At 35.5% G+C, this 21,220-nt stretch overlaps 1 protein-coding gene and 1 non-coding gene across 16 annotated transcripts in view; one reads left to right on the top strand and one right to left on the bottom strand.

Annotated features, from left to right (window-relative positions):
• Positions 1-21,220, bottom strand: part of LOC142345649 (cilia- and flagella-associated protein 54-like) — a 129,839-nt gene that overhangs the window by 74,809 nt on the left and 33,810 nt on the right. For 13 of the 15 annotated variants that reach the window (XM_075397831.1, XM_075397828.1, XM_075397827.1 and 10 more), the window contains 6 exons: positions 19,622-19,761; positions 19,044-19,123; positions 15,319-15,363; positions 14,666-14,898; positions 13,767-13,894; positions 9,307-9,489 (listed from right to left, as the gene is read on the bottom strand). In XM_075397831.1, coding sequence (XP_075253946.1) covers positions 9,307-9,489; positions 13,767-13,894; positions 14,666-14,898; positions 15,319-15,363; positions 19,044-19,123; positions 19,622-19,761 — 809 coding nt within the window. Of the gene's footprint in view, positions 1-9,306; positions 9,490-13,766; positions 13,895-14,665; positions 14,901-15,318; positions 15,364-18,379; positions 18,408-19,043; positions 19,124-19,621; positions 19,762-21,220 lie in introns of all 15 variants that reach the window. The other 2 variants (XM_075397830.1, XM_075397837.1) reach the window with 2 other exon arrangements.
• Trnar-ccu (transfer RNA arginine (anticodon CCU)) lies at positions 14,127-14,199 on the top strand. Its single transcript has one exon. It is a non-coding gene; the product is annotated as a tRNA-Arg (tRNA).

Below are 21,220 nucleotides of genomic sequence, written 5' to 3'. Positions count from 1 at the left end.
AGTTAGTGATAGTACCATCTGGTATTATGTTCCATAGTGGTTTTAATGTACCGCGTGGTTCAGGTGCTTTGCGTGCTAATGTTTTTCGTGCTATTTGTTTTCGTGTGTTAGTCATTGATGTTGTTTTATCACCGAATGTTATCATTAGTTTGTCAGGTGTAATCTTAATTGGAGAAGTGTTCTTACGTTTGATGGCTTTCTTTTTAATGTTCTGTAGCGTAGATTGGTCCGAGGAGTCATCTCCCTCCATTGTTGGTTGGAATTGTATGTCCAGATGTGGTTCAAAATCTGACTCGAGATTCCATATTGTGTCGGCTTTCAGCATCGGTTGTTTTAGTCCTCTTCGTTTATCTAAATGGAATTTTGTTATTTCATTGTATGATAGACTTTTTGGTGATGTCCTGGATGTGATGTTTGATATTGGTGTGTTTGGTTTTCTGCCGAAATGAGCTGTGAATGGTGCGATTTTTGTAGTTGTGTTAGGTATGAGTTTTATTTGTATTATTTCTGTGATTTTATCTGCAAGTGTGATTTTTGACCATTTGGGGTCGTTATTTAGGACTGAGAGTCGGCGTTTTATTGTTTGTATTAGACGTTCTATCATTCCGTTAGCTCTGTGGTCTCCAGCTGGAGCTAGTATTAGTTTAATATTGTGATTGTTACAGAAAATTTCGAATTGTCTGGATTTGAATGCTTGGGCTTGGTCGCATCTTATATTTCTAGGTATTCCGTGAAATTTTGTGTATTTTTCTAAATATTTTATTGCTGTGTCAGTGTCGCAGTTGTGGTATACTTTTGCGTGTGGGTATCTTGAGAATCTATCTACCGATGCTAATATATATGAATCATTATTTTGTTCGTCTAGTATGGGGCCGGCAAAATCCATTTGGATTTCTTCGTTTGGTTCGTGTAGCGGTGGTAGGTTTGCTAATTGTGATTTTGGTATTATTGGTTTTAGGTTCTTACCTATTTTGATGCACGGTTGACAATTCTGTGTGAGGGTTACTATCTCTCTGTGGATTCTTGGGAACCATATCATGTTTGCTAAGTGCATCATTCCTGATTGGCCTGGGTGATTGCGGTGGATGGAGTTCATGATTAGTTTACGCAGTTGTGTAGGTATATACATTTTTCCGTCATAGAGTATGCAGCCAGCTGGTGTTGTGCTCAGATCTCGTTTTAGGGAGTGCCAATATCTGCTGAAGTGTTTGAGTAAGTCCCAGTTTTTATCTTCTATGATTTGTAGTAAATTTTTGCTATGTGGGTCGTTTCGTGTAGCTTCGGCAATGAAATTTTCTCCGAATACTCGGTGTAGTTGTTTTAGGTAGTTGGGAGTGTTTTGGTAGTCTAGTTCTGGGATTGGGTTGAATTCCTCTTTTTCTTCTAGTGGTTGGCGTCCTAGTCCGATGATAGAGGTTTCGTCTGTCTGTGTGGCAATTGTATTTGTCTCCAGTTGGTTTGTCATCATTTTTGTTTTCGTTGTGTTTGGTGCTCGGTATCGTTTTTTGATTGGGACCTGGAACGTTTCTACTTGTGGGTTGTTTCTTGTCGTGACGTGTATTTTGTTTCTAAATAAATGATTAATTGAATTGTAAGATCTACGAGATAAATGTGTTGATAAAGGGTCTGTAATAGGATTTGTAAACGGATTTGTACTGGGTCTACTAGGTAAAGGTGTTGGTAAACGATTTGTAATAGGGTGAATATAAGATTTGTATAAGTAATTTCTGATGATTCGATTTGTATTTGTAGAGATTTGTGTTAATTTTGAATTATTTGAATTGTTTAACGTGTTAGGAGGCAACTGATTTAAAGCGTGTAAATGGCAAAAAGCGTTCTGCTTTTGTTTGCTTTGATTGCACTGGTGTGTGACGTCATTTAGTTCATTCTGTTTTCTAGCGATCTGATTGGTTAATTTTCTTTGTGTTGTCTGTAGCGTATAATGTATTGCCTCTATGGTGTTTATTATATGATTTTCGTCGAGGTTTTCACCAGTTGGTTGTGTTGTTGGATGGCGGCTTAAGTAGTCCGCGAATCCCATGTTTTTCCCCGCGATGTGTTCGACTTTAAAGTGGAATGGTAATAATCGGTCTACCCATCTAGTTAATCTGCTTTGGTATGTTTTGTTGCCTCTATTGTTTTTTAGCGCGGAGAGTAGGGCTTGGTGGTCCATTTGGAGAGTGAAGTGTGCTCCATATAGATAGTACTTAAAGTGTTCGAGTGACCAAACTACGGCCAGTAGTTCTAGTTCGTTTATGCTATATCTTTGTTCATTTTTGTTGAGAAATCTGCTGGCGTATGCTATTGGTTGCCATATGTTGTTTTGTCTTTGTTCGAGGCACGCGCCTAAGCCTTCTTTGCTGGCATCGCATTTTATTCGTGATTGGCAGTTGATGTCGAAGTGTTTTTGTTCGACGATTGTTTTAATTGCTTGTTTTGTTTTGTTAAATGCATTGGTATGTATTTCTTCCCATTCTAGTTTTTTGGGTGTTTTGTTTATTGGTTTTGTTAGTAGTGGTCTTAGCGGTGCGCTTAATGTTGCTAGGTTTGGTATGAATTTTACCAAGTGGTGTATGCTGCCCATAAATGATCTTAGTTGTTTCAGCGTTTTTGGGTTCTACAGTTGGATGATTGCGTCTGTTTTTCTTTTCTTTGGGGTAATGCCTTCCGAATTTATTTTGTATCCTAGCCAGGTAATCTCTGTTAGGCCGAATTCGCATTTGTGAAGGCTTATTGCAAGATTTTCTTGGTCTAGTCTTTTTAGTGTTTTGTCTATTTCATTTTCGTGTTTTTCTATTGTTCCTTTTGTTATTATTATTATGTCATCAAGGAATGAATTAGTTGAGTCTAATCCGTTTAGTGTCGTATCCATCATTTTCTGGAATGTTGCTGGTAGGTCTGTTAGGCCGTAGAAGCCATTTAGGAATCTGTAGGTTCCCGTAGCGTTGCCACCTAGTATATTGAAATTGCAGTGTTTTTGTGTTTCGGGGTGTAGGGGGAGCTGGCTATAAGCATATTTGAGATCTATTTTGCTAAAGTGTAGCGTCCCCTCTGTCGTTTTTAGTTCAGAAATTTTCATGGCTATTTTATCCATTAGGTGGTCTATGCTTTGCATTTGATATTTGTTTTTGTGTATTGCGTCGTTGAGTATTTTTGAGTCTAGTGCGATTTTGATGGAGTGATCTGCTTTGACAGTTATTACTACTGGGCTTATGAAATATTCGTCTGAGCATGATGTTAGTTTTTTGATCTGTTTGTCTTCAATTAATTTTTTGAGTTCGTTTTCTACTTTTTCTATTAGGTGTAGTGGGATTCGTCTACCCTTGTGTTGTGTTGGGTTAATTTCGCTTTTGAATGTTGATTTTGCTACATGATTTTTTGATCTACCTAGTCTTGTGCAGAGGTGTGGGTGCTTTTGGATTATCCATTTGGATATTCTTAAATGGGTGTTTGATATGTTGAGTAATTTTCTCTCACCTTCTTTTTGTTGTGTTCCCATTGTGAGTCGGAGGCCTAGTTTGTTCATGATGTCTCTCCCCATGATATTTATTGTATTGGTGTCTACCAAAAGGATTGTACAGTTTCTTGCAGTTGATGTTCCTGACGTTATGTCCACGTGGATTGTGCCAAGTATGTTTATTTTGTTGTTGTTGAAACATCTGAATTCGCCCAGTGATTTATCCGGATGTTGGATCTTTGTCTTGTTATCTACTAGTAGGTTTTTTGCCGTCTGGATGTTCATGAAACTCCTGGGGCTTCCTGTGTCGGCTAACCAGTAGGTTTGTCTTTTGTTTGTGTATGTTTTTAGCCAGAATTCCCCTCTTCTAGTCTTGTTGATGTCGCTGACTTTTTCATTTGTAAATTTAACTGAATGGATGAAGTTTGTTGTGTTTTGCCAGTCTTCCATCATTTCCCGAATGTAACAAGTTGCTTCTGGGTCGATTGTTTCCTCGGTTGAATTGTGTATGTCCTCCTGTTCTTCTTCGTTTATATTTCTCATTTTTTGTGATGTTTTTCTTTGAACCAATTGGTTATTCTTTTGTTGTTGTTGGTAGCCCGAGTATGTTTGTTGTCCCGTATAGTTTTGTTGTCTGCGTTGTTGTGGGTTGTATTGTGGACGTGGTGGCATCTCTGATTTGCATTGTTTTGCGAAGTGGCCTATTTTCCTACATATTCTGCAGATTTCGTTTTTTGCGGGGCAAACGTTTAAATGGCCAGGGAGAAATTTGTTGCCACAGCGTCGGCAGTCTTGGACTTGTCCTGATTGTGGGGTAGGGAGAATTGGGACTCTGTTTTGTCGTTTTATGTACTGAATTTTTTCGAACCATGGGTTTGCTTGTAATGTATTTGTATAGGTGTTTCTCATTTTCTGTTGACTTTCTTGTCCTCTTTCTCGTGCCAGTGCATATTGTAGTGTCTCTGCTGGTGTTCGTTCCTCTGATAGTAAATCCATTTGGATTTGCTGGTTGTTCATGCCTTGTATGAAGATGCTCTTGACAAGGCTTTCCTCCATGTGTTCCCAGTTGCAGACTGATGCGTGTTTTTTGATTCGTGAGTGAAATACTTCTAGAGATTCGCCTTCTTTTTGTCGGCATCGGAAGAATTGATATCTGTCAAATGTTTCGTTCCTGGTTTGCATGAATGATTCTCTGAGTTGTTCTACTAGTGCATCCGTGGTGCATTTTTGAATGTCTGTGTGAGGGAATCTTTGGTGGAAAATGTTTGTTGCTTGTGTTCCTAGTGAGAGGTATATGTGGCTTTTTGTTTTGTTATCTGCTTCTTCCCATGGTGTGTTATCTACTTGTGGTCCCCTATCTTCTATGTCTTTGCATGAGTTTTGCCAATCGGTACGTCTTTTGACGTTTCTTTGTTCCCTTTGCCTTCTTTCGGCAGTTGTTTCATCGGGTAGTGCTGGTTCGTAGTGTGGCTCTGTTGGATAATCAAGGTCTTCATTTTCTGGTCTTGGTTGTAGTAGCTTGTCAACTTGTATATTTTCTTTTACCATGATTGCTAGTTTTACTGTAGCTAGCCATTTTTCCCATTCTATTTCGGGTTGGTGACCTTTGTCCCAAAAGAAATTTACTCCTAATGGGGAGCGAGCCATAGTTGACTGCGCCATGTGGTATTCGAATCGCTCAACAATGAAAAGAGCAAGAGTTAATCTTGAATTTGACAACTATTCTCTGAACGCGTTAAGGCAGAACTGCAATCGAGTGCTTTCGCACTTGTTGGTCAAGACACAATACCAGTTGTACTGTGTGGTTAACAGTTAACAGAAATGTCAATCACAATCATCAATCTATGTACAATGAGTTGTCACCAATTGGTGAAGTGTTAGCATGTAGATAAGTACGTAAGACAGCAAATGAGTTTGTTCTCCGGATGGAGATTATACCATAAGATAAATATGTATATAGTTTAAGAGTGTTTATATTAATACTTGATATACTTGGTTGCGATTTGTGGATTCCTCCACCACAATAATAATAATAATAATAATAATAATAATAGTAATAATAGTAGTAATAATAAATTAGTTCTCGAGTTTATTCCGTTTCGTGCATTTATAGATTTACAAAAACAAAACTCAAAAGGACATCAAAAAGTCAAAAGGCATCTACCAGACCTCTCAAGTGATGCCTTTTAACTCATCTCAAAGTCTATTTAGTTGGTAAATCAAACCCACTCAAATCACTCATTCCATCATCCAGCTTTCCGTAAATATTTGTATCATCAGCAAACATAATTACATTGAAATTTATATCAGGCAAACTGTTTACATAAATCAAAAACAGAAGTGGGCCTAAAACAGAACCCTGCGGTACACGGCAGAAAATGCTTTCAAATGATGAATGCTGCTTGCTGAAAAACACATTGTCTGTTGGTCAAAAATAGCGTGTCCCATAAAGTTGAAATAAGCGAACGTTTCAAAAGCCACAGCTTAGAGTTCAAAGGTCAAAGTTCAAATTTAGAAATTGATGAATTAAAACTTAATGGAGAAGAGAAGATGTTGACATTCGAATGGGCTCATTGATGCTAAATTTCACGTTTTTGGTGTTTTCAAACGTTCGCTTATTTCAACTTTATGGGACAGACTATATAAATTATAAATGTCATAATTTCGTCCCTCAAACCATACGCAAAACATACGCTAACAGTATCAAAATCTTTCGATAAATCAATTCAATAAAAACGCCATAGTAACTTTCCCTCGATGACAAAGAAATTCTTAAGTTTCAACAACCTCCTAAACTACAGCAATTGTTTTTCTTTGTCTGATATTCGAGCTGGTCCTCGTTTATTTCTGAGTACTTGGACAAAAGAGAAATCAACCTTTCCTGTAGACATTAATTTTTTGAAAAGGTTTTAATTATCCGAGTCAAATTACATCTTAACCAGAGGACTATTAAGTATAGTGTAACTCCTTGGAATCTACTTAGCCGAGTCATATTACATTTTAACCAGTGGACTTTTAGTACAGTAAACTACTCGGAAGCTCGGAAGTAAACTCCTCTTCGTTGTGGAGTACATGAACGCTGCCACCGCGAAACATGACGAAACATGGCAAAACTTAATTGTGGGGTCTTACAAATCTGCCAAACGGTCACATGTTAACAGTCAACATGATTCAAAATTGGTTCCACTGATCATTACACCTAATATTGCACCCAAGGTACAAAAGTAGTACATCTACACTGAAACCACCGTTTTTTCTGCGGTATAACTTGTTAAAATGCATTGTCATCAACTACATCTATAACTCTGCTTATCTTAGTCTTACTCATTTTTGCACGTTCTATGCTTAAAGTTGTTTGCTAATCATCAATTCATATTGTCTTGGTGTATTATCTTCATCTTGAACGAGCAACAATTATGGCTCTGACTGCTCAAAAGTCAAGTTCATTACGAGTTCATTACATGCAATCCAGCCAGAAAAAATTGCGCGCATGTTCATGGACGAAGACTGAACCCTTGCAAATTATGATACACGCCTGTATTGCAAAGGTTTGATACACTCCTCTGCGGTTAAAATCAACATTCCACATGTTCAATGCAGAAAATTAGTGCCTGTATTGAAAATCAGAAAATTGATCAAAAGAAGGGCCTTCAAAGATCATTCATCGACAACTTTTCGAAAATATATTTAATATCCATTGCTCTACTTATCAATCATGTTATCATGTACACTTTAAACCCGTTGCTCTACAGATTTTAAATTTTAATTTAAATTAATTTGCTCATTTAGTGCAGTTCTCAACTTCCTCAATGCTTATTGAATGCAGTGACAACGTTTTTGACATCGTAATAATTATCCAAAACGTCATCCTTGGGTGGAGGGTAAAGCCAGTCATCTGGACACGCATTCTTACTACACGAGCATGTGTCAATGATCTCGTAAGAGTATTCCTTCTCGTACATACTAGGAATCGGGTTTGTGGGTGTCTCTTCTGGCCAGCATTCGAGTTTCACAACACCCTTTCGCTTCTTATCAGCATCACAACACGAGCACTCTTTGTACAAGGATCCGTCAATGTTGATAATGGAAGTTCCGCAGACACCAAAACATGCCGAAGTAATCATAGGAGTCTTGGTCTTGCAAGTTGAACCTTCGATGAACATGTTTTCACGCATTGCTGGTTTGTAAACTGGGGCGCATCCTTTAGTTGGGTACTTCACGCAACCGCCACAACACGAATTCTCATCGTGACTCCAGACCTCGTCATCTTTGCACGGAATTGCATCGCAGTAAATTCCATGGCAAGGATCCACTGGTTCTTCTGGGTACACTTCTGGATAAACCTCTGGGTAGCCATCTGGATTCCAGCTACCATCAGGTGACCATTGACCATCAGGTCCAACCGGTTCTGGAACTTCAGGAGCGTTTGCAATTGCATCACAAATTCCACATGATTTTCGACAGAACTGCATCATATGTTCATTGTAAACACTACTTGGTTCGCAGTAATAGAGTGGAGCCACAGCCCAAAAAGGACAGTTGGGGTCTTTGTCTTCGCATGGGGGTAGAACCGGGGGAGGTATTGGGAATGGTTCTCCCATGGGTGGTTGAGGTGGCCCTTGCTGCCACGATTGCCCGATTGCGATACTAATTATTATCAATCCTGCGATAGTTCTCATCGTTGTTGTATCAATGTTCAACTCTCACAGTTCAGATTTCTTTGCAGTTCTTGCTTCCAATCACTTCGTTGAACCGTTGCAATAAAATGACGAGGTTTAGTAAAATAAACTGAACAACTTAGTCAGAAATGTTGGTACCTGCTCAGAGAATCAAATAGCAGACAAATCGGTCAAATCTCAGAAAGGTCAAAAAACGATAGTGAGTCCCATAAAGCGAACGTTCGAAAAAGTCCCGACATGCTAATGAACAACGAAGTGTTGGTCTATGCATGTTTTAAATTGGAACTTTGACCTTTAAGACGTTCGATAGAGTTACAACTTTATGGGACTGACGATAAGAGGCTTGCTAGTCAACATGTATAGCGTGTCCCATAAAGTTGAAACAAGCGAACGTTTCAAAAGCCACAGGCTCGAGTTCAAAGGTCAAAGTTCAAATTTAAAACATGTAGAAAAATTGATGAATAGAAGCTTAGTGGAAAAAAACGTTGACTGAATAATGATCAATTTGATTCTCAATTGCACGTTTTTGGCGTTTTTTGAACGTTCGCTTATTTCAACTTTATGAGACAGACTATAGTAAGATGTAGAGAAACGTATGCTTAGGAAATACAAAATCAAGGCAATAGGAGCTAAAGACGATGATAATGATAATGTACAGAATAGTAGAACCAATAAACCCCTCATAAACAAGACTCATTAGCATGAACCAACACAACCTTTAATTAGAACGAAAAATGTGATTAAAGTTACGCTCAATTTAATTTGAGTGCATATGAGTAGCGTGGAAGAACTAGGGCATTGAAAAGCCCGAACCACCACCAGCCATTTCGAAGACTGAATATAATGCAAATTTTGAATTGATAGATGTTAAAGTAGAGGCCATTTAAAAAAATTGTTGGCAATGGAACACATTGAGCATCAAAAAGTAGTAAAGAAACAACAAATTTAAAACGTTTCTGATGGGTATTTTCGTTAATCTCTCCCCGTCCTCCTAGAAGATTATTGGGTGCATATTCTCATCCGAATTTCGAGCGTTGAATTTTCATGCTACTGATGGAGCGTGCAAAATAACGTATTATAGAATACAAACTTGTAAGCTGCACACCCGAATGCACTGCTTGCATAAACAATATCTTTTAATTCCCCGCACCAAATGCTCGGTGAACTGACCTGACTTCTCCACGGGTATTCTTCAAACGACACTTTCCTAAGTCGTCTTTTCCGCTGGTAAGTCCGGAATATGTTGGGAAGGTTATTCTCCAGCTTAGCCAATGCCTGCTCATCCTGTTCCAGTCTAGCTGACCTCTCAGCCTCTGACATTCCAGGTATGAATTTGCGGTAGTGGATCAAGAGCTGCAAAACAAAGTTATGAACTAACTAAATCACAAGTCAGATTTCGCTCACCAAAACGTAAGAAATGCTCAAACTGCTGAGAGGGAAACGAACGGAATAAAAATGTAAGAACAGCGAAATGTTACTGTAATGAGAGGTTCGCGTGTTTTTTGCCGATTTTGCTCAATTCTTGCATTTTTTCGGTAATGTGCGCAATACTTACCCGTACTTAACTCTCAGCCGAATTCAGTACTGAGTCAGAGTCTAATTCAGGTCACATTTTGCACTGAATTTCTCTGATTCAGAGCTAATTCACTGATTCATTCTGAATTATCTGTTTCAGAAGAATACTGAATATTTTCTCTGAATTTTAATCTGATTCAGAGAAATTAAGAAATCAATTCACAGTTGTTTCTGAAATCTTTCTGAATGGGTACTAAAACTTGAAATTTCTCTGAAATTGTTCTGAATCAGTTCTGAGTGTCACTGAACTTTAGGTACGGGTAGTTAAAGAATGAGCAAGCAAAATTCTTCAATTATTTTTCCACTCAATTGCTATAGGTGATTAGTTGTGAATAATTTGATGAATAAAAAATGAGTGAAAATGGGATAGCTGCCACCCTGCGAATTTGGTTGCTCGAGGAGTTCTTTCCATAATTTTTTTCGCTTTGATTATTAATTTGACAGGTGTAGGGACAATTTACCTAACTCCATGTTACGCAATGGCATAATTTTACCCAAGCTGCCATTTTATCCAATGGCATTTTACCCATTGTCAACTCTAATTTACCCGATTGTTTAAATTACCTGAACGGCTATTTAGCTGACTAGATTAAAAAATGACCCATAGTTGCACACTTTCTTTTGTGGCTATTCTTTTGCAAAAACTTCAGCGATTAATTCGCAAGTAAAAAACATAGATGTGCTTCTACCTTCTTTCAGACAACATCCAAACAACGGAAATAATTTTCTATTAATAAGAACTCAACTTTTTCCTGTTTTTATTTTTGTTGAACGACTAGCAATCTCTGAGTACAATCGGCCATTGACAGAACTGATTTACTTCTTAAATTTTCTGCAAAGAACTATGAAATTTATCAGTTAAATAGAACCATAGCTTTCGTTAGCCCTAGAAGAATCGGTTACACAAATTTTTTCATTTTGTCATGAACAAATATTTACTTTGGCTGAAAAAAATCTCAGCTGTTTTAGCGACAGTTTTTTATCAACTTGGTGGCCCTTATTGTACCATCACTGGAAAAAAAACTTTTTAAAAGCATCATTGATAATTGTTATTAATACGAACTTCATGTAAATATTTCCAACTAAATGTTTTTCATTAGATATTGTTTTTGACAAAACTATGCATAAAGCCTCGAGCCAATTCTCATAGTACCTGTCTACTTCGTCAACTTCCAAAATCAACAAAAGTTCAGGAGAAAATTTATATATTAATTACCCTTGGTAGAATTAATAAGTAACACAGAACAGGCCTGAAAATCTCGCTTTTATAATAGTTCAATTATAGAACTTAACGCAAGCAACGCACAATCAAGAGAAATTCGTTTCCACGTAATGTGTAATCGCTTCCCAGTACTTACCTACTTTCGTTCTCTTCACAAAAAATTTCTGCAGTCTTCTTTTTTTCACTTATTGATATCCTTAAAAAGACTTTCGACACTGTTCAGACCCTAAAATAGTTATAAAACAACTTCAAGTCATGCGGTTCCTCAAGTTACTACAAGGAGCCCTAAAAACAATCTCTTTTTCCATTCTATTAATTGACTCAACCGATTCTAATCCAATTTCAATGCTGACATTTTTTGAGGATTTGGAGCAAAATAAAATCAACGTAGTTTATCACAGTTTACTTGAATATAATTAAAATTACTGGTTACTTCGAATACAAATTAAGAAGGATCATAAAATGTCAAGTCTGAACAGGATAAAATAACATCAATCAGACTAATATTTTAAAAAAATGAATTCATTAAGAGCAAAAAACAATTTGAAAAATGAACAGAAAGACGGGAGAAGAATATTTTAGCGAAAGGATCAGAAAGAATTGAATTTCTACCCACTAACCATAAAAAGTTGAAAGTGAAAGAACAATTCGGAAATTTAATTACAATCTGAAGATAAGAAGTTGACTTTGAACTGAAAGATTAACAAAATGGAATTTGAACAGTAGGATCCGAAAAGTTGAGACCAAAAAGACGGATTGAAGGGCTGAATTTTAACCTGATGATCAAAAGCTGTAATTTGAACCCTAATATCAGAAAATTAAATTTGAACAGAATCCTGAAAAAATAGAATTTAAAGCTGAGGTTCAAAAATTAAAACTGAAGCGGCGCATCAGAAAATTTGGAAAATAAACAGCAGGATAAAAAATTTATATTGAACCAAAGGAACAGAAAAGATGTACTTTTAAAAAGAAATGAATATTAATTGAAAATAAACCGGAGGATCAGAAGAAGTTATATATGGACTGAAGGATTAAAAACATAGCTGGCATATAGCCAGAAAATAGCCGCAATAGCTTCGTAGTCTGCAGTCTAAAAAAACAGTAAATAAGACAGACAAAAAATTCGTCTTTTCATTATGGCTGATATGTTATATGCCGATTAAAAATCTGTAAGTTTTTGCTGCCTCTATTAACTGCTCTCTAATAACCTTCACTTAGAGTGACACACACCCATTTGACCTTATCTCTTTGAATTAAAGTAAATAAAAGTCAATTTCAAAGTGAGGAAGTCATTTTTGTGAGTGAGGTAAGTCAAGTGTGACCAAAAATTTAATCATGCAAATGAACAAAAAAACTCGCTCCACTAAGAGCGAAAAACGATGTCACACACGCACTTCAGTTGAAACTGCATGAACGAATGAACAAAAAGCAGATTTGAAGTGGTTGTGACATCATCTGGTCGTAACAAAAATCGCGACCACGAAATAAAAAAAATTGCAGGACAAGTCCTGAAATACAATTCAAAGAAATGAATGAAGGTAGAATGAACTAAGAAGTACTCTATCTGAGCAGCAGATCAATTGAACAATATCAGCCAAAACACAAACAAAATCAGCTCAAAAAATGAGAAACTGAAACAATCAAACTAAACAAAAATATACCCTTACTAAAACTCTTGAAGCTTTTACCCCTTAAGCAAAATTTCATCCCTTTAAATATACTCATCTTAAAAATACGTTCAGGGCCAATTTTTGTTATTGAAATCGGTTCAGTATTATATCTGCATGACCTGAAAAAATTCATTGGACCTTGAAGATCAAAAATCTTTTGACTCAAAAATGACCTAAACTTTAAAAAAATGAAATTGATTGCAAAATTTAATACACTTTTGCTGGAAAATGTGATATTAATATCTTCATAACCATTTCTGTGCCTCTAGACGCTATCCATTAACGAAATTCCCAGCATTAAAAAATTCATTGGCTCAAAGATCGATAGGCAATAATTTTTTGAACAAATCTCAAAATTCAAAAAAAATAGAATTTCGGTCTACTAAATAGTTTAAAACCGTTCAATTTTCAATTGCGCCCTAGAAACTATCTAACAACACACTACGTTTTGAAAGATCAAAGTCATTGAAAAATGTGTGAACACATCTTAAAAAAAATCACAGCGCCTTATACAATTCAAATTCTTTGAATAGTAAAAAAAACAAGAGAAGGCCAATAATAGCCCCAGCTATCGCTGTGCGGCTATTAAAAATGAACCTGAACAACAGGATCAGAAAAATCAAAAGTTAGATTTGGAGCGAAGGATCAGAAAAATTTAAATTTAAACCAAAAGATCAAAAAATATGAATTTTAACCCTTTTTCACCGGGATGAGGATTTATAAATGGAATCTAGACCAGAGGATCAGACGAAATTTACTTCGGTCATAAGAATCAGCAAAACTTGCATCTGAACAGGATTCAAATTTAAATTTAAACAGAACGATCAAAAAATTTTGATTTGAGCTAGAGGATAAAAAAAAATTAAGTTTGAACAGATGGGTCAAAAAACTTTATTTCTTGTTGTCATCCCCCAGGGATATGATTAACGGGATTTAAGTCAAATTAAAGTCATTGAAGCAGTTTTCGTACTAATAGAATTTGACGAATTTGCGGGCTGAACCAAATTTTCACGCGAGGGCCTCTGACATTGTGATCATAATGAGCATCGTAGGTGATCATCACTTGCATTTCAAAAGCCAAAAAAAAACCTGGAATCAGTCTTAAGAAGGTGAGACATTACCCAGCACCATGCCCTGGCAAATGATAAATTACAACTAAGAACCTTGTTTTTGCGTCTAGATCTGGCTTTGGCCTCTGCTGCCACTTCTGCTTTTGTCCTATCAGTCTGACTCACAGCTGCTGTTGAGGGAGCGACAGCTGGTATGTTAGCACCTGCTACGACATCTTGTCCTGGAAAAAATAAACCTATTCAAATAAGTAAAAAGTTATAACTCAACGATCTTAATTCGGGGTGTTCATTTCAAGAGTATACAATTTAAACAATCATAGCATATTATAGAGCAAACATTTCCAGCTTACAACATTCTGAATAAATTTAATGTAAGTCACGATAATAGAATAAAATTGTTATTATCTAATACCTTGCAGGGGTTCATGTATTATATGGGACATGGTCTACCAAGCCCGCGTGGCCTAATGGATAAGGCGTCCGGCTCCTAACCGGAAGATTGCGAGTTCGAGTCTCGCCGTGGGTATATGATCACATTTTTAACTCAACAAAAGTTCTGTCGATAGAGTATCTTCATGACCAATTGCCTGTTCTCAAATACACGATAAGACTCTTTTTGTGCTATGATCTTTGAATACTTTGCACATTCAATTTATATATGAGAAAAAGCGATTCAGCAAATGAGCTTTACAAATAATTTGGTTGCGAACTTCGGAACAATAAAGAACATATTGAGAACACTGCAGCAATGAAAAGCGCATTGAAGAAAATCAGCAAGTTAAAACATAAAATCCATTGAAAATTATGTACTTCTGCTTTTCATAACTAACAATGGATGGATACAATTGTTTATTTGCTTTTGTAGAGCTCAAGTTTGCGTAAAATTTAAACAACTAAAAATGTTCTGTTGTAATAGCTTATTTTCACAAATTAACGTCTACAATACAGGAAGTCCAGACCAGGTCGGCCGAACCACACCTGTTTTTTGTTACCTTGAGCCGTTCCGTTAACTCCGTCAACTGTCCCAGCAGTTCCAGGGTTAATCTTGGCACCCTCGCCAGATCCATCAGTATCCACAGATCCCACATTTTTGGATGCAACGAGACCTGGATGTACCTCGGAAACTACAGCTCCGTACTTCTTATCACCATCCACAGTTTGACCTCCAGGTCCTACGGTGGCCCCTCGACCTTTGACCTTATTCGGGTTCAACTGGTCTTGTCTCCTGAAAAGTGACCGATAGAAAGGTACGGAAAAATGTGACCGATTTTGTACAAAATTTATTCTAGACTCAAAGATAAACGCCATTTTGATTACCTCGTTTTTCATTACCAAGAACGCGCAGATCAACGCCGGTGAAAAAGGATATGAAATAGTAATTATTTATCCATAATTTTGTTTCTTTCCCACTATGCAATTAATCCTACCTTGATTAAAATCCTTACCTTCCAAACCTAAAATCTTTCATTGATCAGTTTTGTTACTTTTGACATGCAAGCATACAATCAAATTCTATTCTGGTTTACTTCCGGAAAATTGAAAATTGGTGTAGTGTAGATAGCTAATATAGATAGTACACTATTTAATCTATCCGAGTTTTGTCTAAAAGCCAAGTCCATTTTTCTATCTAATATCACCAACTGACTTCTTCCGTCGTTTATCGGTTCGCACCACTTCCGCTTCTTTCAGACTGCAAAATAACTTATAAATTACAAATGCAAAAGTTGATCAAATATGCAAAGCTCCGAAAAATAAAAAACATAAAACCTTATTTTATGTGGACCCACATGCATAATATTTGAGAGAAATGAACCAATGATTCTACATACCATAAGCTCGAAAAATTCACAAGAACACGTCATAAGGATATAAAGCCTCTTACAAAACTATTACAAGGAAAATTAGACTTTGCCTAACAAGGAGGCTCGCTAATGCTCCGAGTCCTCTCAACCGAAAACTTTGCTTGAGGGAGTAGCAAGTAAAGAACAACACGCAAATTTTTGAATTTTGTACGAAAAAACAATTAAATGATAATTTGGGGCTTTATAATCTACAATTAGACAGCCTGTTGCGAAAATGCAGTTTCTCAATCAATTAAATACAACTGAAATCAGCGAGAAAAACAATTGAAAAATAGTGAATAGCAAATTTAGAAAAAAATTCTTTTAGTAACAAAATGTTGATATTTTGATCATCGCAAAATTAAAGAAGGTCAAAAAGATAAAACGCAGAAGACACCAGAGACTTGAGCCTTAGTTAATTTAGGTGCAATTTTTTTTTTCAAAATTTTTTTTCTACGATGAAGCGCGTAAAGACCTTCACTCCCCCAGTAAGTTGTCAGTATTGGAAATTCATTAATTAGCAAACAGTTGTTATAAAAGATAAATGTTTGCAATAAGTTGAGAGAAAAAATTGTCAATAACTGCTTTTGACCGATCAGTATATCTGTCTAATGTTAGCTGACATAATGTGTCAAAAGTTTCCGAAAGATTTTGTTCTTGAATTTGATCATTTACGTTTGGAATCCAATTTCGTAAAAACTGAACTCGAAAAAATTAATCAAGCTACGTCTTATAAATGGGTAAATCCATGAATTGTCTTGTTAATTTTAGTTTTTTCGTGATGGTTTTAACTGTCATTTTCATTTTTTTTTTCAAATAAAAATCGGCTCCTAAGATATGAGAATTTTTACATAACTTCACTGTTTCGTTAAACTTTTCCATAAATTTGCAGAGAAAACGCACAAAGCTAATATCTTCTCAGCAAACCCAATATTAAACAAACACTTTATTTAAAAAACCTATGATAAAGACAGAAACTTTCCAGTATTTCATTTTTTCCTCTGAAACCGATTAGTAAGTCAAATATCTTTTCAAAAAAAAAGAAAATAGAAAACTGTTGCGTTCTTTAAAAAATTTTTACTTAGTAAGAGGGCTTTCTAACGTTACCTATGGTAACTCTCTAGCTCCCTCTCCCATTCTCTTTGTCAAGCTAAGAATGTTTCCTGCTAAGTTTTAGCTGGCTTTGGAGATAACTTTACAATCTTACGATCTTTTAATTTTGGTATTAAGTTTTTACGTTGGGAAGCGTCCGGTGTTCTGTCAAGATGACAACTTTTTACAATTTCTGAAGATAATGGACTATATCAAGGTTGGCGACTATCAAGTTATTAATAAATAATAATTCGCGCAAATACAATTCTTATTTATACTTTTTGTTCCATTTTATGCAAGCAGATTTTATTTAATTCTATTAACAGATAAGTTATAGGTTATAAGTTTTTCTTTTGTAATTGATAAAATCTTCTTTCTGTTGAAGGTTTATGGTGTTTAAAGACGATATAATGGAAAAATATTGAAGCACGAAAAAATATCAGATTGTAACTCCAAAAAAAGAACTTAAAAAAAGACTTATAGGTGTCAAAACTGATCAGGAAGTTCAATATTGATGTTTCCTATAAGAAAACAGGTTATGAGGTAACAAAAACAGAAAATTCCAGGATGGAATTCTTTATATCTGATTATGTTATATGAGGTTAACAAGATGAAAAGTTGGCATGGTACGTTACGGAATGTCAATTTTTCATAGGAAAAAAACTGAACGTGCAAATCATGTATATAGACATTTTTTTCAAAATAACAGTTTTGAGACCAGGAAATCAAGAGGGGGTGTGCCAAATATTGTAAAAAATCCTATGAACGGAAACTTCTTGTTATGTGTGCAAATAATGTTTTGTTCTTTAATTTGGAAATTTTTAATAAATGTGAAGAAAAGACGCATTTTCGAGATATTATTTTGCTACAAGATAGTGCTTCTGTGCATTAATCAAAGATGTCAGCGGCTTCTTCTCAGAAAAGGAGTGGGAGGTACTGGAGTGGCCGCCAATCAACCCAAAATTGAATCCAATTGAAAATTTTCGGGGATTTTGAAGCAGCGATTATGAAAAAAGAACTAAAGAACGGATTTGAACTTAAAATGTTATTTATTTTGTTGTTTTAGACGTTCCCTCATGTGTACGTAGCTTTTTGATAGCTTAGTGTTTGACGTATTTGACTTCCAATTGACGTATTAGAAAACTGTTAACCACTAGGCTCTCGTAGCAATTGCTAGCCAATAAAATTCAAAATACTTTAAAAAAGAAATTTAGAGGCTAAAATTTCACACTGAAACAGATATATTTGAAATCGAAGCAGAAAAGACAGCAGTAAAAGCAACAATGACCAAGTTCACATTGGGGTTATTCAATACACATAGATAGGAATTGACGGTGGAAAAATAATTGTCACGTAAACAACACAAACCTCATTTCTATGGCAATAAATTTGTAATAAATAACTCGTGTGCTGTTTTAAAGGAAACTAATATTAAACTTTTAAACACCAAAGTCGTACTCCAACGCCTATCTCATAAGATTTTTTCGAGAACATATCATGACTGTTCTTACGTTACGACATTTTGTTTCCTTAAGGAGTAGCACAAGATCCTGTAAAAAAAATAAAGGTTGCATTTCGACCAGAAAACAGCATTCGCAATTATTCTGTAAAAGATTTATATAATCGATGAAAGCGTGCCAACTGATGAGCTGTGTTGTTAGCGTGACAAAATACAAATATCAGGATTCAAGTGACATTAAGCGACGAAGCAGCAGTATCTATTTGTGCTTGATAACATTCAGTATTACAGATTATAAGAACAACTACTTTCCTTTGTTTCTCATTAACGGGCGCTGATGGTCTGTCAAAATAACTAGTTATAAATCTGTCAACGATCGTTTAAAACGTTCATTAAGAATATCTAAACATGTGAGAAGTTTTAGTAAACTGCCCCGAACACTTTCAGAATAGCGAAACAAACTTGCAACAGTATTCTATGGTGTGTCATAATAGCTTGATATAAGGCTGGTGAAAGTTTTTCACAATATCGAAACAGCATGTGGAACAGATCGATGAAACTGACCAGTCTGTCAAAAATAAATTGATTAAAAGTTTCTAAAATTTCTCAATTCAGGATCAGAATCATTTAGAACACTAAAATTCTATTTGAGACATGGACATTTAGAGCCACTCTAGAGTTAGGAAGCAAGTTCTAATAAATGAGACAAACTTGTAATTTTGAAGCAATATTGGATGAAATCCAGACATTGAGTTGACCTTCCGCTTCAAAGGATACAGTACTGTGGCTAATTTACACCACTATGGCTTAGCAAAAGCAGAGAAAGTCATCAGAAACGATTGTAATTATACAATAACTACATTTTAATTTGCATAAATATAGTGCTCTTATCTCGCAAACGAGAAAAAAAGCAATGCACCAATCAAAACTTTTAAAATCGGTTCAAGGCACTTTAGAATGAAAAGAGTGATTAGTTACCTCGTGAGCCATGAGAAGGCATCCTCACACCAGTCAACTGCATCTATGGCTTTTCCTTCAGTTATGCTCTTCGACACAACCTAAGTAACCGCAAAAAACCAATTAATTTATCAACTCAGATTCAGTACTATGTCAGGAAAAAACACCAGAACTTTTTACAAAAAGCCTGGTATATCAGCAGGAACGAAAGTTAGACTACGCTCTTTTTGAGACAGTATAGATAGAAAATTGATCGGTAGAAAGAACAAGTTAACCAGTTAATTAAAAAAAGCTATCCACAAGCGCCACATCAAGGTAACCAAAAAGCCACATCTCTTTAAATGGGGGTTTTCTATAGTAATTACAATTGTAAACTAAAAACACTCCTATTGATCATACCCCAGTCAGAAAATAATGGAAAATTTGTGAAATTTTATAAATTTATAAATATTTTCAAAAAAGATGCATTATTTTAGCAAACTTTTACAAAAAAATCCGAAAATTTTGCATTAATTTGTAAACATTTAGACTGAAGGAAGGATTGATGGCTCGTTATAAGATAGATCTTTGAAGCTAAATTTAAGCCAGGTTTTTGTTACCTGAACAAGGAACTGTATGAATGATGGCTTCTTTTTGAACTTGCTGATTTCCCTGTAGGCTGCTTTGGCAGGCAGACTGGCCACGTATGCATGCAACACTATTGGGTCTTCTGTCCCGTACAACTCATCAGAGGGCTGAACTGAAAACAAACAATGGAGTATTAAAAGCACATTACAGGCATTTGTCAGCATAAAAATTAGAATTTTGCAAATGATCGAACTGGACGGGTCCATATAAAATTTAAACTTGGAAAGTTGATGAAAAATTTCCTCATAACAAGACAAACTACAAGAAAATTGTTCCTCAAAATCAAAACTGTTTTAATTTTTTTAAGCTGCAGTTGATTCATACTTGACCTCATTACTTGACTTCGTTTTGTATTTCACCTTCTAGAACTTATTTTCTTTTTTAAAAAATCAATTTAAACTTTAGAATTAGTCTTTTAGTTCGCTCGGAAATCTACTGGAGTGGGTTTTCCTGGTCACAAATTTTTGCTTCATAATCAGAACCCGGACTTGCGTACCAGAGAATTGCAACAATACACGCAACATAAAGCAGATGTATACAGTTCTCGAAGTTCAGCTATGCATGACTTATCATCGTTTAAGTTTACCGAGGTCTTTGAGCCTTCAGAAATGGTTACCAAGGTAAAGTCATAATTAATATTTTCATATCGGAAATGATGTCTGAGCAGCATAACTGTACCAGATTCAAGCAAATTTTGTAATCAGATAGTGTTTTAACCTTTGGTAACAATTAGGTTTATCAATTTTAAACATGTACAGTTGAGCTAACGATTTACGCCAGAAACTACATTTAAAAGGTAAAATCACTAGAGCCGAACTTTTTACTCTTGAAATCAGAGTTAAAATCCAAAGACGACTCTACTAAAAAGCCACAGAAAGAGTACTAATACAAAAAAATAGCATCTTTATGCTGTTTTTGCTCTGATTTACTCTGACACTAAAATAATGCTTACTCAAAATTCACTGGGTATGAAAGCAAACAAGTTCTCTAAGATTTTATCGCAAAATTGTTCTTGTCTGTTCATATCTTTCAAAAAGCGCTGATAATTGTATTTTGCATCATTAAAAAATTAGTGATTGGTCGGACAGTATTCCAACAAAAAATAACTATTCGAGTTAATGCATTGATTTTGTAATTATTTGGAAGTAATAAGCAAAAATTCAAACACAATGCCAATGAAGAGTTGTATAATGCAAGTCCAAACAAAACTGAAAACGCTGTTCCAATTGCTATAGAATCAGACAGATATTTTTCAAAATCATACAAATATTGTACAAAAAAAATCATTACTAGCACATTACTATAAAGAGCAGCAACAGTTGTAGAATAAAAATACCAATGCAAAATAGGACCCAAGCACTAGGAGAAAAAATTGGTATTAATTAACAGCCTTGATATCTCTGCTAACATTATTCATTTAAATTTCAGTAACACCTGCATTGTTTTCAACAATTGCACTAAAAAACCTTCAACTATAGCGAAAATATTTACTTATCTCCACCGATGAAAACAAGGAAAGTCATTTAGAGGTAACAAAATTTATTCACAGAAATATCCCAATATTTAGCGAT

The sequence above is a fragment of the Convolutriloba macropyga genome, chromosome 9, assembly GCF_964194025.1.
Source record: "Convolutriloba macropyga chromosome 9, txConMacr16.3, whole genome shotgun sequence".
Taxonomy (NCBI): Eukaryota; Metazoa; Xenacoelomorpha; order Acoela; family Convolutidae; genus Convolutriloba; species Convolutriloba macropyga.
This window is presented reverse-complemented; position numbering and strand designations above follow the sequence as displayed.